This window comes from Panthera pardus, unplaced genomic scaffold (genome assembly GCF_024362965.1).
Source record: "Panthera pardus isolate Hobbes unplaced genomic scaffold, ASM2436296v1 HiC_scaffold_16, whole genome shotgun sequence".
In the NCBI taxonomy this organism is placed as follows: Eukaryota; Metazoa; Chordata; class Mammalia; order Carnivora; family Felidae; genus Panthera; species Panthera pardus.
In genome coordinates this window covers 45,662,138-45,680,156 of record NW_026526721.1, presented here as the reverse complement: position 1 = coordinate 45,680,156, position 18,019 = coordinate 45,662,138, and the positions used below count along the sequence as shown (strand labels likewise).

At 38.1% G+C, this 18,019-nt stretch overlaps 1 protein-coding gene across 4 annotated transcripts in view; it reads left to right on the top strand.

Annotated features, from left to right (window-relative positions):
- GABRR3 (gamma-aminobutyric acid type A receptor subunit rho3) overlaps positions 1–11,948 on the top strand; it is a 49,564-nt gene extending 37,616 nt beyond the window's left edge. For all 4 annotated transcript variants that reach the window (XM_019448128.2, XM_019448127.2, XM_019448130.2 and 1 more), the window contains 2 exons: positions 5,350–5,546; positions 10,371–11,948. In XM_019448128.2, the coding sequence (XP_019303673.2) occupies positions 5,350–5,546; positions 10,371–10,673 (500 nt within the window). In that variant the 3' untranslated portion in view covers positions 10,674–11,948. The remainder of the gene's footprint in view (positions 1–5,349; positions 5,547–10,370) is intronic.
- The last annotated feature ends 6,071 nt before the right edge of the window (positions 11,949–18,019 follow it).

Sequence of the window (18,019 nt, the reverse complement as noted above, 5' to 3'; positions counted from 1 at the left end):
GTGAGTTGTTCTTTTAAGTGACAGTGATGTCCCATTTTTAAAAGTGTCTCCTGTTCAGCTCATAACTCAACTGTCTGAGCATTTTCCCTCAAGACAGCCATTGCTGTTTGGTATGGAGAAGTGCCTTATATATACTGCTCATTTCATCAACCAGAATATTAAAAAGGTATATACACAAAGGCTGTAATTTAATAAAATTAAAACATTTTACTGATTTCTTTTTACTGTGATACTGACAGTTAAAGAATACAGTGATTGTCAGTTGCTGGACCAGGTGGGTGTTGCTGCCTGAATTCATGATAAGGCAACAGTAACTTTTCCCAGCAGTGCTTCCCACCATTGCAAATATCAACATAGGGAAAAGGTAAACAATGTCTTAGTATTGTGAAATTCATCTTCACTATACAGACCCTCTGAAAATGTCTTGGAGAGCCCAAAGGAGCCACTGACCACACTTTGAGAACTGTGGCTATAAGGTACCTAAATCTTAAGAGTTAGCCTTCTCTATAAAAAGTCCTCAGATATGCTTATCCTTTCTCTTCCATTCCTCCTGCCTTGACCAGTGCTGGGACCCTTGTTAATTTTTCCTGGATTGCCCTAACAGATCCCTACCTGCCCAGGGCCATTTTGCAAGGCTGTGACATCTGATCCAGATGGGAGTAAGGAGCAGAAATCCAGCCCAAGCTCTCTGGGACATGGTATGGGATGATATCCTCCAGAAAAAAAGGCACCATTTGCTGATTTGCACAAAGCTGTAGTATGGGCTTGTATAGGCCTTGTACTTGCTTATTTCACTTCCTATTCTTCTTGCCACAATCCAACCGTACTACCAGAGTAATATTTCTAAACTCAACTGTGATCACAACACTCTCATCTCAAATGCCACTGAAGTAAATATCCTCAGCTTGGAATTCAAGGTGCCTCTTGAGGGTTGTCAGATGAAATACAAGACACTTGGTCGAATTTGAGTTTTAGATAAGCACCAAATACTGTGTTAGTATAAGTATATCCTGAACATTGTATGGGATGTACTTATACTAACACATTATTTGTTGCTTATTTGAAATTCAGATATTACTGAGTGTCGTGTATTTTTATTTGCTGCATCTTTAACCATACTCCTGCCCCAAGTGGTTGTCTAAGCTTCAACCAGCTTGAATATTCAGTGTTCTCAACAGTCGCTCATGACTAACTGCTTATCTTATCTATAGTACTTCTATACCTTTATTCTTGTTCTTACTCTACCTATCCCTCCTCTGTCAAAGTCTTGCCATTTCTCAATGGCCACAAACTTCTACTGATGGCACCAGGAAGACATGGTCTCTCCAATATTTGAGCCACATGGCACTTTGTATCTCCCCTAAGGTATCTCTTCTACCTTACTTCCTCTATCTTGTAATAGCTACGGGGTGCCTTGGTAGCTTATCCTGTCTCCTGTATTAGAATGTGAGTTCCTTAAGGACAAGGATCGTTACTACCATCTTTTCTGTTCCTGTAGTGACTAGTACAGTATCCTGCACATATTTTGTTCTCAATACATAGTTGTTAAATTGCCAATGTTTAGCCCACCATGTTTTTAATAACTGTATTTTAGTTACTAACTGAAAACAATAAGGATTCATTGTTGGCTAAGACCTTTCCACATTTGGATTCATTTGCTAAGTAAGGATGAATCATTTGCTTGTTAAGATCCTTTCACATTTGTCATGTTTCAAATGAAAAACAGTAGAGGCTGAACGGCATAGAAGTATCAATTGTGATTAGGCGATTTTCATAAGAGATAATAGCTACCATAATTTGGAATGTGGGATGGGTTAAAAATACTAATCTATCTTTCCATATAATTTGGTGTGGAGAGGGAATGAGACTATTATAAAGTTGTTCAAGGATGTTTTAACCCTCATGGAAGGATGAGTAGTATTGTACTTTCATCTCTTCCTTCTATCTGCCTCCTCTTCCCTTGCCTCCATCTTTCTCATTTGGCTCCTCTAGGTATGCCATTCATACTGCATATTAAGTAATAGAGTCATTTACCAGGAACAGACATGGCAGAGAAAGACAACTGAAGTTTTCAGGCATGTAGACACTTATAAAGAAAAATGTCTCCTAACAGAGGATATGACATATGCCTGAAAAAAGTAAATAATTAGGAGTAATTCATTTAACCATCATAGAGGTTACCAGAACTTCTAGGCACTGGACTCTGACACCACCTTTGTGCGGCAATGGTTGTTAGTTTCTGGCCGTAGACTCGTGGTGTTAGGCTATCCAACCTACCTTCTTTTCTCTCGGATCACTTGATATTTTCTTTCTGCTTAGGCCTACAGGGAAAATGTTTTTATTCACTTAAACATAAATGTAGATACCTATGCCTTCAAAAGACCTGTCCACAGCACAACTACTGAATACACAACTGACTCAATAGTTCTATAAGTGATGCCTATTGCCATCACACTAGTCAATGAACCTCTCCATCACATGTGAAGAAAAATGGCCAATGAAACACAAAGATCAGTATCTCTCACTAGACCAAAGGGTTCTTAGGACCCTATATGTGTCCTTAAGAGTTAATATGGCATAACTGCATAACTGGCATAATGCATAATATGGCATAACTGGCTCAGGGGAATTCAGTCCCATGGGCCAGACCAAATATTGTCTCCTAACACTTTCCTGACCATGCAGAGCAATATTGGTAGGTGAGAAGATAATTTTCTAATCCTAATCTAAACAGAACCTTTCTTTGACTAAATGGTCACTTCATATATTTAAAGTGCCTTTATTGGGATGTTAACTTTAAAGGGTTTGGAAGGAATACAATTTGTCAAGATTAATGCATTTCTAAGGAGTGGCTCAAGACATAAGTGTTTTAATCAGTAGATGTTAACACTCCTGACTCAAGTTCTATTGCTTTAGGAATTTGTATATCAGTTTTCTCATCCTTTACTTGCATACTCAAACAATCTCTCCTCCCTACTCACTATTTTTTATTGCTCATTTTAAACAAGGAAAATCTAAAATGCTAGTTTAAAAATAAATAAAGCTATAGTAAATTAGCTGTACTAAGTATCCTTTTAAGGAAAATGATAGTTTATTGCTCTCTGGCAAAAAATAGATAATGCAGTTTCCTTTTACTGGCCATCGATTTAGTGGCCTTTCACTAGTCATCTATTTAAAATGCCCAATAAGATCTATCTGGCATGTAGGAAACTCATATATGGGTTCTAAACCTTTATTTTGTCCATTAAGCCCCATGTTACTGTTCATTGAAAAAAACTCAAGTTCTATCTTCTATATTGTAGAAAACCAGTAAAAAAAGACATTAAATTTTTTTAACTAATAAGGTAAACTACTAAATATGAATATTAGTGCAGGATTCATTCAGTTTTACCAGTGAAGTCCTGAAAGGAATAGGACTTTTAGCTTTTTGAAAAGCACAAAGTATACCTCCTGACATAATTCTACTCTTAGCTTTATAGTGTCTTCCTCTCAGAGTTGCTTCATGTATAGAGATTGGTTTATAATGTTAGAAACAAAAAGAGATCCCTCTGGAATGAGAAGCAGCAGGTTTGCATATAAAAAGCATGGGTTCCACACTCAGAAAATTTCTAGCCCTGCTCCTGACTCAGGAGCTTTTCAAACTCAGGCTGGTTACTTAGCCCCTCTCAGCTCATATTTCTTTTCTGCAATGTGTGGCTAATAATATTTACTTACCTAGGTTTTTGGTGGGTAAACATTCAATAAAGGCAAGCAAGCTTTATTTAATAATCTTGCCCCTCCCCCGCTGCCCCTCCCCTGCTTGTGCTCTCTCTCATTTAAAAATAAATAAAAACATTTTTTAAAAAAATCTTGCCTTCAGCTACGCATACATTTGTAATGGGAATAAAAAAAAAATCACATATCCACATTTATGTAGCAAGGAATGCAAACAGCATCCACTGATATGCAGATGGTCCATACTACCGTTGTTGGGGAGATCTGGGACTCAGTGAGACAGTGGCCTGTATTTAATGGTAAGAGCTAGAATAGCATTTAGGTTTCTTATCCTGGAGTTTGAATCAGTGTCAAGGTAAGACTCCAGGGCCCTCCCATGGTGACTGCCAAAATGCCAAGTCCTTGGTCTTGATCATACAAATGGAAAACTTAATTTGAAATTGAATAGCTCTGTAGATCTGTCATTGTCTTTGATATGGGCTCCCTCAGATGAGAACCTTGAAGAATTATTGTAGAAGGGTGGAAGTGTGTGATGAAAGCTGTCCACATGCTGTGTCTGTACATTTAGGAGTAAATCATGGTGCTCTTCCTGCTGTTCGGGACTCTGTCTGTTGACATTAAAATGTCCTCACAACTTATAAAAATCATTAAGGACTCCATTTGTGCCTCCCTGGTGGGAAGTTAGGAAATAAAACTGTGCCAGCTAGTGTACATTTCAAATATTTACAATACTGTACTTTTTCTCCAGGCAGCACTCTCGCTGCGTCCCTCTGAGAAATTAGTGCAGACACAGACTAGCCCACCCCGAGGCCAGCATTTTGTTAAGGAAATCTCGAGTCACTTCTTTCTCCATTGTGCCCCAGAATCTTGATCTCATTACCTCTGATGCTTATGCCAGAGGATAAAGAAGGGAAAGGAAGAAAAGAAGAGGGAAGGGGAGAGACTGGCCAACAAGGAAGGGAAGGAAAGGGAGGGGGAGGGGTGGGGAATGTAAATGGCATTTCACAGTCAAATAGCAAGTATTTACGCTGAACTGAGCCTCCAGGATCACACTTCCATCCTAAATCTCAATTGAACTGTAGTTTCAGTAACAAGGGACAGAGTGATAGCAATACTAATGGCTCATAAGTATTCTATATGAAAGAAAAATATGGAAAATGACAAGATCACTCTCTGGTGAATGAAAGATTAAAGATTGACTCAAAGGCAATTTCTTAACAGTAAATTGCAAAATGACAGGAAAGGGTAGTGGGAATGGTTTTAGAATTTCTTTTCCAGAAGGAATTTTAAAATTGAACACATTTGAACCTTTCTGGGATGGTTTAAAGAGGCCCAACTGAAGGCAAATGAGTGAATGAGTCCTTAAAAATATGTTTGAGTCTGTGAAGTCTTTAGATGGGGGGAAGGAAACATTATGGACAGTTGGGGTGAGGGCAGGGCAAAGAGACAAATCCAAGGAGAGCTTCTTGCTTGGGCTCAAGATGTGTACTAGGTTAACATGCAGGGATTCCTCCCCCACTCCCAGCTTTGATCATCTGAAAGTGTTCCAGAAAAACTTACCCTGGTGTAATCCAGCACCAGATCCTAGAACAGAGTGGTTATGTCACTGAGCTTGTCACTGTTCTCCAATGGCAGGAATCACCACAGTGCTGACCATGTCCACCATCATCTCTGGCATGAGTGCCTCCATGCCCCAGGTGTCCTACATCAAGGCCGTGGACGTGTACCTGTGGGTCAGCTCCCTCTTTGTGTTCCTGTCAGTCATTGAGTATGCAGCTGTGAACTACCTCACCACAGTGGAAGAGTGGAAACAATTCAAGAAGACAGGGAAGGTATTGCCTGGCTTTAACTATCTGATCCCTTTTGGAATGTGAAAAAGACTGTCCTTACCTATAACCCTCTCCTGACAGTGTTGTAAGCCCTTGTATTAAGTCTATATGCCTTGGCAAGATGCAAGTTCACAGGATTTAATATTGAACTTTATTCTGCCTGTGCTGACTGGTTTCCTCAGCATCTCATTCACCTTTGCCAGGAGGGTTTTCTTGTGTGAGGAATTTCTCTCAGTGTGCTCCTCTCCACCTGCTCTATCCTTTGAAAAGAAAGGGTTGAGGTGTAAACTACATCCTTTCAAGAAGACGATGATGATGATAGCTAACATTTAATGTGTGTTTATTCTATATTGGTATTGCACTAACCACCTAATGACACAGCATGTCATTTAATTCTCAGAGTAGCCCCGAGAGGTAGGTACTGTATAACCCTCATTTTACAGAGGTGAAATAGGAGCAGCTAGGGAGTAACTTGGCCAAGGTCGCACAGCCAAAGAGGAATTAGGATTTGTTTCTGGGTCTCCCTGACTCCAATGGCTGTGCTCTCAATCCATAAATGATGTGCTTCTCTCCACCAGAGCTAGGATTTATGTTTCTCTTCTTGTTACTTGGGAGAGTGGCAGAGCATAAAGAGAGGTTCTTCTCTCCTTGGGATACTGGGGATAAAAGGTGGTTTCTGGGTTCTAAATGTCATCACATGTTTCTTGTGCCAGGGTTTAGTAAACATGGACAGATTGATCTCTACCTGCTTCGTTTCACAAAGGATCAGGGCACCAGTTCCCTGTTATTATGACAACTGACATAAGATATTGTACTTAAGAAACGTAATTAATCTGTTTGGTAGCCTGTACTTAAGGCTGTATATATATATATACATATGTGTGTGTGTGTGTGTGTGTGTGTGTGTGTGTGTGTCGCATCTATGAACATGATTTTAATGAAATATATTCACATTGGTTTGAGAAATTCTTATATGCATACTTATGTACACCCAAAACATTATTTAATATTTCTTATACCTCTAGTGAGAGTGTTTCTTACTTTTCAGAGTGTTTTATATCCTCTTCTCAAATTGAGCCTTCATCTCAGCTCCATGATGTAGGCCTTGCAGAGATTATTATCTCTATTTTTGAGATGAAGCGGCAGAGTTTTAGTGAAGTGATTTGTCAAGAGATTCACAGCCAACAGAGATGCATTTGAAATTCAGATCTCCTGTAATACCACTTCCTTCTTCTATTATATCCCCTTTGAATCAAAGCTGTAATAGGAGCTGATTTTGCTTTATTGCTGATGCCTCCATTTCTTTTGTTGACACTGTGTATGTGTCCCCACCACACGCATACCCATATGACTTCTAGGCAGATGTGAGAGAACTGGGAGCTTCTGGACAAGTATGCAGTGATGGGTGTGTACACATCACCTGGGATTTGTTCAGATATTCATTCAGCAGATGTGGGGTGGGATTGGAGTCTGCATTTCTAACAAGTCCCAGATGCCATTGATCCATTGATCCATTGCCTGCACTGAGAATAGCAACGATTTAGATAATCTGTGAATTAAAGGTGACAGAGAAAAAAGACGTGTGATAAGAAAAAGAATGTTGTTGTTGTTCTGTTCTATTTTTATGTGGAAGTGGTTAACCCAAGCAAGAGGCACTGTAGGAATTTGGGCCCATCTCTATCCAGTCTTTTGGTTCCAAACTGTCTACATCTATCCAGTCCCACCTGCCACACAACACATATGTTCACACTACCTGAATTTTAGTTTTCACTACTTGGGGCTATACGCACTCTTCTTGTATACCACTAAGAAGAAAATCTTTTAATTAGTAAGTACCATCCATTTAAAAAAAATTTTAAGTTGTGGTAAAATCCACATAACATAGAGCTTACCATCTTAACCTGTTTTTAAGTGTGTAGTTCAGTAGTGTTAAGAATACTCACATTGTTGTACAAGCAATCTCCAGAACTTTTTCATCCTACAAAACTGAAACTCTGTGCCCGTTCAACAACTCCCCATTCTCCCCTTTCCCCAGCCTCTAGGAACCGCCATTCTAAGCATCCTCCTTCAAAGGTGCAATTATCTCAAAGAAATGTCCTACCATTCATATATTTGTGGGGAAAAATGAAAGAACACAGATTTGGAGTCAGAAGTAATGATGCCAAACCTAACTCTGCCACTTTCTAGCTTTTTGTTCCTGGATCTCATTCTTCATTTTCAAAATGGTGGAATTTCTTCCCTATTTACCTCATAGGGCTGTTGCGAATAATGTAATAAATGGGTCTGAAACTTTTGCAAACTGTAACATGCTACACAAATATTGAGTTATTATTGTGATTAATGCCCAGCTCATGTGCTCTGAGCAAATAGTGGTTTTAACAAGGAAAGTGGGAACAGGCTGTCTGAGATGAGATATTGTTAAAGGGGTAGGATGCCCTGGTGAGGGGCAGGGTAGAAGGATATGTCTGTAGGTTTGGGGGGATAATTGGTGATACTTCTTTTCTTTACGCCTGAAGTGGGAAACCAGTTTTAGAGAAAGATGTGGAAACCAGGCAGATGGGAGAATGTCACCTTTGTTGTTGATAAAGCAGTTTGGAGTAAGTGCTTAGATATGGGAGCAGGAGGTCTCACTAATACTTCATCACTGTACTGAATGTGCTTACCCCTTCTGGTCACTGGTGAAGCTAGACAATTCAGGACTCTCCCTGTAAGGATAATCTCCTTTTACCTCACTTCAGAGAACAAACTTAGGTACCAATGCAGATCCTAAAGTGAGGACTCAAAAGGAGCTGCTGAGCCACACATGCTAATTCCTTCTGCGAAACCTCTGAGAAAGACCGGGAATCTTAGGCTATGGAGTTCCTTCCGATGAAATCATGAAGTGAAGCAAAGCTCATTTCCTGCCACCACCGCCATCACACACCCTGTCCCAACCTCCCCCAGGTGCCAAGAGCTGGGAGAACAGCAAGGATCATGGGAAAATTGTCCCTACTGTTGACCTTTGCCCAGAAAGGAGAAAGGAAATTCTTTTCTTTCTTATTCCTTCATCTGAATGTTTTCCTACTTCCACGACTTAGAACTCCACATAAAACAGTCAAATCTATACTTTAGATATAATATGCCTTAGGTATGTGCTTATTTGTAGGCTGGAGTGAAAAATTAAAGACCCATTCTAAAACTGTTTCTATTAGAACAACCAACTTATGAAATTGTGGAAATTAGCACCCTACTGGTAAATTGTATACTGCCAAGATTTAATCAATTATATGAATGGTTCTAAATTATCATAGTGTCCAGTGGGATAACTCAGCAGTGTTCTGGGTGGGTATAGTAAAACCGCGAAAGAGATTATACTAGTTATTCTGTTCTCAGATCCAGAGTTGAATATATTATTAGTGTTATTTTTTACTATCTGAGGTTAGTTTTTGAGTCCTGATCTTATTTTATGTTCATATCATCCATTTTCATTTTGTTATGAAAAGTTCCTATGGCTAAAACAAAAAAGGACAACATAACTTGAGTATGGGTCCTTGGTTAGTTTACTGACTACACAAAATATTCTCTATGTCTCTTGAATTCAGTAAAATATTAGTTTTTTTTAATTGCTGTGAACCAAATACATGTTTTGGCAGACTTTATTCTGTAGCTTCCAATTTGAATTCTGAATAATTTCAGCCAGTGGTAGCCTGTTCATATTTGCTCATTTTTTTAACTTCCCTATAGATCAAGAAGTGATTTCGTTTTCTCATAAAGCAATTAGTAACACCTACTTCCTAGACACAGTTCTGTATCAGTGAGAACCACCATCTCCCTCAAAGTAAAACCTTAAAGAAAAGTGGTAGCTTAGATTTAATCAGGCACTGGAGCCAGAAAGCATTGATAATTCATTCTCTCCTTCCAAAACATAAGCCAATTTCAAGTTGTTTAATTGGGCTGTGTTGGTATCATTTATAGGTACTTCTCAGCAAAAAATGAGAAAGGTTGACCAATTTGCATTTAAAGAGAGTAGCTAAAATCATTTCCTATCCCTACTCCAAATTTAAGCATAAGTCGATCACCTGATAATATTGTTTTGGTTTTGGACAAAAAATTACACTGACCAGGCATATTACTGTGTTTTCTCTAAAGACAAAAATATGTTGAAAAGCAAATCCAATTGGTTTTGCTGATAAATCATATTCAATTTCAACTCAAACTTATGTCAAACAATTCATACTATGCAGAAACAAAGGGGGAAACCTGAAACAGTGTTCCCTTCTGGGGAAACATGCATTGAGTGTAAAAGTCTATCAGGCCAAAACTAAATTAGAAAACACTGACATTATAATTGTGAAACATTTATTTGTATAATGTTCAACTATCTCTATGGAGATAATAATAAACCTTGCTAAGTCCCTATTAAAAACAGATCTCTTTGATAATGTTTTCCATTTATTATTAAAATGACTTTTAGTCAGATACCAAAAGCAAAACCAGAATTCTATTCTTTAAAATAAGCAAAACAGGGGCATCTGGGTATTTCAGTTGGTTAAATGTCCAACTTTGGCTCAGGTCATGATCTCACAGGTAATGAGTTCAAGCCCCACATTGGGCTCTCTGCTGTTGGCTCAGAGCCTGCTTCCAATCCTATGTCCCCCCTTCTCTCTGCCCCTCCCCTGCTCACTCTCTCTTTCTCTCTCAAAAAATAAACTAAAATAAAATAAAATAAGCAGAACATTCTTAGCATTTATTGAAACTCTTTTAAAAATCTGATTGTTTAGACTTTTACTGTAGTTCCTACATATAGAACCATATTCATGGCTTACTAACAAAAAGTCTTTTTGTCAGATTTCTGGAATGTATAATATTGATACATTTCAAGCCATGGCCTTTGACGGTTGTTACCATGACAGCAAGACTGAAATGGACCAGACTTCCTTTTCTCTACACTCAGAAGAGGACGCCATGCGAGGAAGATCCACAGGTAGTCCCAGCACAGATACATCTCAGATAAAAAGAAGACAATCCTTAGGAGGGCATATTGGTACAATCATTCTGGAAAATAATCATGTCATTGACACCTACTCAAGGATTTTATTTCCCACTGTGTATATTGCATTTAATTTATTTTACTGGGGTGTATATGTGTGAGGAAGAATTCCCAATGTATAATACTCATTTTGGAATCAGAGTAGGTTAACAACAACAACAACAACAAACAACTCTTGACTATGAGTTGGACTGTACTTGATTCAACTGAGAGTCAGCCAGTCAGTCACCTCTCTTGGCCTATAGAAGATTTTAAAGTTGACTGATTTACATCTAGGAAAGAGTTTAAGGTCCCTGGAGAATTTGATTCCATACATAAGAGTCACAGGCATGCATATTACAGAAAAATTTCCACAGGGATGGGCTTTGTAACTACTTCGCCTAGACCCTCCTTGCTTTCTAAATGTAAACGTTTTGTATTTAACTAAGCAATAAAGTTGGACTATGACAATGATTCAAGAAACATTGATTCTTAGTGCTAGCCATGTGCCATGCTACCTAACAGAGTTGAATCCTTGTGAGGAAGAACATCAACATCAAGGTGGGACCATGGACACTTATACAGCTGAGATGTACATGAAGAGCTTCCCCGTCCATCTCCAGTCAAGTCTTTTATCTTATTTCACTATTAAATTTCATATATTATTGAGTCCAAGAGCAAAACTCTAAACTTTGCTCCCATCCTAATGTTGAATTAATATGTCAATCTTCAGTAATAGAATCTTGTATTTTACAGTTGAGTCATAGCTTTCATAGATTTCGGGGGGCATTTAGTGAATTAGTTACTGTATTTACCAAATATTATTGACCTCCTGTATAAGCCAGTTACTTTATTAGGTGTTACGTAGTCAAAAATGAATATAAAACGGCATTCCTGCTATCAGTGAGTGCACAGCCTATCAGGAACAGTGAACTGGTAGCTTTCATAAATAACAAATATAATAATTACAATAGATGTAAAATAGAGGCTTGTACACTATGCTGTCTGAGTTCTGAAAAGGGGATACCAAAACAAGGAAAAGAACATCCATGAAGGGATGTGGAGTCTCAGTTCATAAATGACTAAAGATGCTTCCAGACATGGTATTGAGTGAACAGTTGAATGAAATTTGTATATCCCATAGTAATCCCATAGTAACGTTGGTTGAACCAAGTAAATCAGGTCAAGTGGGTATTAAATAAATGTTTGTTAAGTAGAAAAACCTCTAACGATTAGCATTCATTTTGTAGACTGGTAGTGTGCATGCTTTTGTGTTAAGTATTTTGTGAAAAAGATTCCATTTAGAGATCAGCCCTCGGTAAGAAGTATGAAATATTTTCCCTTCCTGTTTTGACTTTTGGCATTGAATTAAGGGAAATAAATTAAATGGTGTGTTACATTAAGTGTATTGCCATTTATTTCACCATAAAGTGAACCAAATGATTTGAACTATTTTGTGCTAGGTTAAAAGACAAGTAACTTCCTGCTTATTTACCAGTAACATTGATTTTGGTTCTCTGCTGTGAGTGACATAGGGTTCTAGAAACTTATTTTCCTCTTGGGCACAAAAGTTTTAAAGGCAAATCCCATCTCTATCATAACTTCCCTCACAGGCTAATTCTGGGATACTTCATTCTATTTTCTTAATACAACTTCTCTAATTCCTTCAGAATTTTCCAAGGATTATATTTTTCTAGGAAACTGTCCAAAATTGAACTAATATAACTTATTAAAACCCTTGTCCATTTAGTTATGGATAGACAATAAGTAAATTAGAAAACTAATAGTTTTTAAGCTTGACTTAAAAGGAATAGTAATTTTATAGGATTACATTTTCAGAATACAGAACAGATTAATATGCTAGGTGTTTCTTTGAGAATTTGTAGCTATTATTTGAGGAGAGTTCTACAGTTGGCTTAACATTTCTGATGCTGACATACTCTCTATACAACTGATGTTAAAAAAAAAAAAGAAAAAAAAAAAAGGGAGAGGGTTCCTGGATGGCCCAATCAGTTAAGTGTCTGACTCCTGATTTCCGCTCAGGTCGAGGTTTCTCAGATCAAGCCCTGAGTTGGGCTCTGTACTGACAGTGCAGGAGTCTGCTTGGGATTCTCTCTCTCCCTCTCTCTCTCAAAATAATTTTTTTTTTTAAAAAGGAAAAATCTACAAATGAACAGAATAAATCTATACTGTTCCCTTCTTCTCTTGGGTTCCTCAGATGTTACTGTTTTTCTTCTACTTTGAACTATACCATTCAGAATGTCTAAGGCTTTCCCTGGGCATATTTATTTCACAATTTCAAATCAAATGCATCACTGAATACATCTGGCACTCTAGACTAATACATCTAATACTCTAGACTAATACTAATACATCTGCACTCTAGGTCTCCACCACACTACTCATACACTCAGCATTCCTCTTGAGGAGTACTAATGCACAACTGTTGGCTGATCGAACATAACTTTTGCTAAAGACTAGAAACAGTCTTTGCATTTTTCAGTAATGTCTAAAATACGCTTGCTGCTCAAGAGAATTATTAGAACATTCAGAGTGAGCACTTGGGATTTTGGCCGGTCTTCATCTCCTCAAATCAGTGGCTTGTAGAAGACTGTGAGGGTACAACTGTTCCTGTGAACCTCATTTCCACTAAGGAACACCAGTGTTCCTGGCTCTGTTATTTCAAAAAGAATGAAATCACAGTTACCTTGGAAATGTATGAGCGACAGACAGCATATAATAGGTACCTCATTTTGATTTTGACTTCATTTACTGATCACAATCCAGAACAGACTGCATGTGATTGTTCACTGAGGGATAAGCTTGGATAAAATGTGAGGATTTCAGAAAATAAGCTGCTTTCCAAGATTTAAGAAAAAGCCAGCCAGCTCTGTAAACTGCCTAAATATAGAAACAGGATATTTTATAGGGACTGCTCTGGAAAATCTATGAAAGATATATTTTTAACTTAATTTTATTGTTTTCTGATTACAAAAGAAATACAATTTCACTATAAAAATTAAAAATACCAAGTGGCAAAAAAATTCCACTCAGAATTAAGCCGTTAACATTTAAAATTTTTTTAATGTTTATTTATTTTTGAGAGAGAGAGACAAAGAGTGTGTGTGTGTGTGAATGCAGGAGGAGCAGAGATAGAGGGAGACACAGAATCCAAAGCAGGCTCCAGACTCTGAGCTGTCAGCACAGAGCCCGATGCGGGCCTTGAACCCACAAATCCTGAGAACGTGACTGGAGCCGAAGTCAGACAGACACTCAACTGACTGAGCCACCCAGGTGCCCAAGTAGTTAACATTTTAATATATATTCTTAGAGTTTTTCTATGCATAACATATATTTTTCCAATGGAATCATTTGTATATACTTGCATTTATTAATTTAATCACTTATATCACACCAAACACCTTGCTAGGGATACAGTAAAGATGGACACTCCCTAACTAACTGAACTTACATTCTAGCTGGGAATGTGTTTAACTTAGGCAATTTGTAGCCAGATTTTCTTCTCTGGATCATAAGCAACATTTTTTTTTAAAATGCAGCTTTGTTTAATTATTCTTTTCATAAACAACTTTCTATGCCATTTTTTCCTGCAAAATAATTTTTATATGCTGCAGAGCAATCCACTAAATGAGTGTACCGTAATTTATGTAACCCATCTTCTCCTGTGGGACTTTGGTTTTATTTCCTATTGTGTGTGATTATAATGGGCTGCAATTAGCAACATAAAGAATATTTAGAAGTGAAATTATTTTAGAAACAAAATTTTTAGCCATATCTGAAGTTCAGCATTTATTTCCTTTATAAGAATTCCTATTTGCCACTAGAATCTGTCATGTCAGACTCAGTTACCAGTCTGTTTATATGGATCTATATCCACTGGCATTCCCTTTATAGAAGAAGTTTAGACATTGTATAAAATACCTATTTAAAGCAGTTCTATTTATTTAAATTCTGCTTTCTTCCATGATTGTTACTGCCATCACAAGCCCTTTTTGTAAGTAGGAGGGCAACGAAGATTGCAAATATTTGCATATGAGTTGTTGCACAATCATAATTTATGGTTACACTGTCTTAATTCTTGCAGGTGGATTAGTTTTCATGAATAAGGTCTATCATTTTGTATCGTGCTGCTCTTAAGCCTGTTCAAATCACTCACACACACACACACACACACACACACACACACAATTTTTTTAACATGGAGATTAATGAGGAAAGGAATTATACCTAATTCTGTAGTCATTATTAAGGTCAGAATTCCAATAAGATTAACAACACCCTCAAAGAAGCAAGGTTAAAAAGGGGTAAGGAAATTGCTATTTCAACTGCAATTCTACACCTGGTGCTGTTTCCTGGTAGGGCCGGAGGCAGCCCAGTCAGTGTTACATTCCAGCTATTTCATTTGCGTGATGCCTAGTCTTTCCCTATACACATTGCTTTAAAACAATCAAACTGTAAAGTCTTGCTTAATTTTAAAGTTCTGTCACCTTCCAACTGCAATTTGACTTCCCTGAATTTAACAAAGAACTTGAACATTGTGTTTTCTCTTATAAAGAAACTGAAAGAAAAAATGCACCAGATAATTGAGATGATTTTGTCAGGCTATTACACTAGGAAGGATATTCATTAATGAGGAACATCTCAAAATTAAGGAAGGGAGCCCAGAAATCCAAAAAGACATAAAAACAAGGGAGTCTTACTCACTGAGGAAGGGTAGAGGTGGGTCTTAGAATATACAACAGCAAGTGGTCATTTCTCAGAAGACAAAATGGTGGTAGGGGGGCAGATTTTTTGACTCTTGCGATTTTCCAGGAACACACGGGCTTCTTCAGATGAGGTTCCACCTTGTCAGTTGTTTTTCCATTTCAATCTACTGCTGAATCATAATGTTTTTTGATCAATAAAAGGGCTGTGTGTGGAAAAGGGATTTCACAGTCACTGAGAAAAATTACCATAGTTTTCTTTTCAATATATTGATAATTTGATGTAGGAAACATTGAACTATATTTTATTATCAATTAGGCCATTTGATGAATGTGCTATTACTTTTGATCCCAGGATCAATATAATTCATTATAGAAACTTATTTTCTACAAGAGTGCTTCAAAGGCTTTCTACAAAATTATGCTGTTAGTGGCTCACTCCTTGCCTTAGGCCATCCAAAGGAGATGATGTTATAATGTCATTAACTAATATTTTTAAACCTATTATGAAGTAGTAATGCTTTCTGAAGTTCGATACACAAGCCTAAATTCTTTAAAAAATTTTTTTAATGTTTGTTTATTTTTGAGAGAGAGAGACAGAGCATGAGTGGGGGAGGGACAGAGAGAGAGGGAGACACAGAATCCAAAGCAGGCTCCAGGCTCTGAGCTGTCAGCACAGAGCCTGATGCGGGGCTCAAACCCCCAAGCCATGAGATCATGACCAAGCTGAAATCAGATGCTTAACTGACTGAGCCACCGAGGCGCCCCATGCCTGAATTGTTTAAAAGTAACACAATATTTTCAAGAAGACTAGCTAACTGAACAAGGCACCCTAAGGAAGGAAGTGCTTACATACATTAATTTCTTCTGTTCTTCAGAGAACATTAATGCAGGTGTTTCAAGTGTTTTACGCTCTAAAGAAGTGTTATGAACATAAACCCACACATCAAACAAATTTTTAGAGCATTCACACCACCCCAGAATAACTTAAAATGTTTTGTTAATTAGGTTGTATGTTGGGTGAGGTCATATTTAAATTAAATGGTGACTCAAAGTGAAAGAAACCTGAATACCTGCTAAAGAGCTTTTAAACGAGTATGCAGTTCAGGTACACAGTGAAGAAAGAGGTTTTCTGAAAAGAGCTCTAATAATTTAATGTGACTTGTAGAGATAATGTGAATTTGAAGTAGGAGAGAAAAATAAGGCAAAAGAAAGGAGAACGGTAGAAGCTAAAAATGTGGTTCATTTCACAAAACAAAGTTCTGTGGTATGTGTCTTAAGGGAAGATTTTGATTTGAGGGCAAAATTAATTATATTTAATTATTTTGGGTGATATCCTGGTCTAGATTAATACAATCAGATGATTATTGCTCATTTGTACAAAAGATTGTGTGTCTTTGGGCAATCAAAGTAATTAATTGCATGTTGGTCACCAAGTACTCAATATAATATGCCATCTTGACCAAAGTAATCAAATTATTTATTAGGATCATTTGATTCTCTCATGACATTAACTCTTACTCCTTTTATGCAGTAAATTCAGTGGTGGAATTTCTGTTGAGTTCTACTTGACTAATGTAGATTAACCATTTATTATATTGCTGAACTATATTTTACATGAAATAATCTGAATTTGTTGGGGGTACTGATAGAATATGGCTTTATTTTTAATCAATGACTGTTTAATATGCTTTATTAGCTACAACTTCTCTGCCCCTTGCTGGCATCTCAGGTAGATCCCACAGCTTTTTAGATACTGTGAATTATCAATCAATCAATTAACAAGCACATATAGACATATACATACAAACAAAACAGTTTGATGATGGAGATTTGTTTTCGGGTATAAAGCCTAGACTGATTTCAGTGTGTTTTCACTTTTCCCACCTCAGACTTAAACCCTGCTGGGGAAATTGTCCTAGGAAGAAGGTAACATCTGCTCTAGTGCAGGCCTCTCTCCTACCCTTTTCCATTCTACCAGGTTCAAGGGCAAGGAATGGATGGGTAAGATTGGGGATTGGCAAAAGTCTTTTTACTTAAATGGTATAATGTATTTTAGTTCTTTGCTTGGTTGATGTCCTCTAGGGGGCAGGTACACCTGGTTTCCTGAGCATGAAACCAGTATCCTCACACAAGGCCCCACCCTTGGGGGTTAGTGCTCTACAGTTGCCATCTTGAAATTCTTAATCATGTAATCTTTAAATTTATTTTGTAAGTAAAGTCTGTTGGAACAACAACGCGTGTACCCAGGTTTGGCACGTGCAGTTCCGCTTCCTGTGGGACAGGTTCTGGACGTCACTTTCCTGCCTCCTTCTTCTGGTCCCACCTGAGGCCCACCACTGCTCTCTTCCCCTGGCAGGGGCTTGTACATAGGTCCACACATACCACAGCATTTCCCTGCCCTGGGCTGGCAGTGCCCTGGTGGGTTTGAAGAGTGTTTAGACTGGAGCACGCCTCTTACCCACCCCCTATCCAGGTAAGGTGTGAGTCCTGGGAGGTTATAATCTCCTGAGGTTGGCCAGTCTGCTTTGGGTTGGGACCCTGACCAGAGAATCAGGAAGATTGACTTCTCCACCCCTGGCCTGAGCACAGCAGTGCTGGTCCAATGGTTAGCAGGAGGGGGTACTGAGTAGCCTGTGGGCCATGTGCTTCTGTGCATGTGTGGATGCTGAGCGGCACCGCAGGGTCCTCCCATGCCTGTGAATGTATGCACTCACCTTTCAAGTATTCCTGTGTTTTCTAGA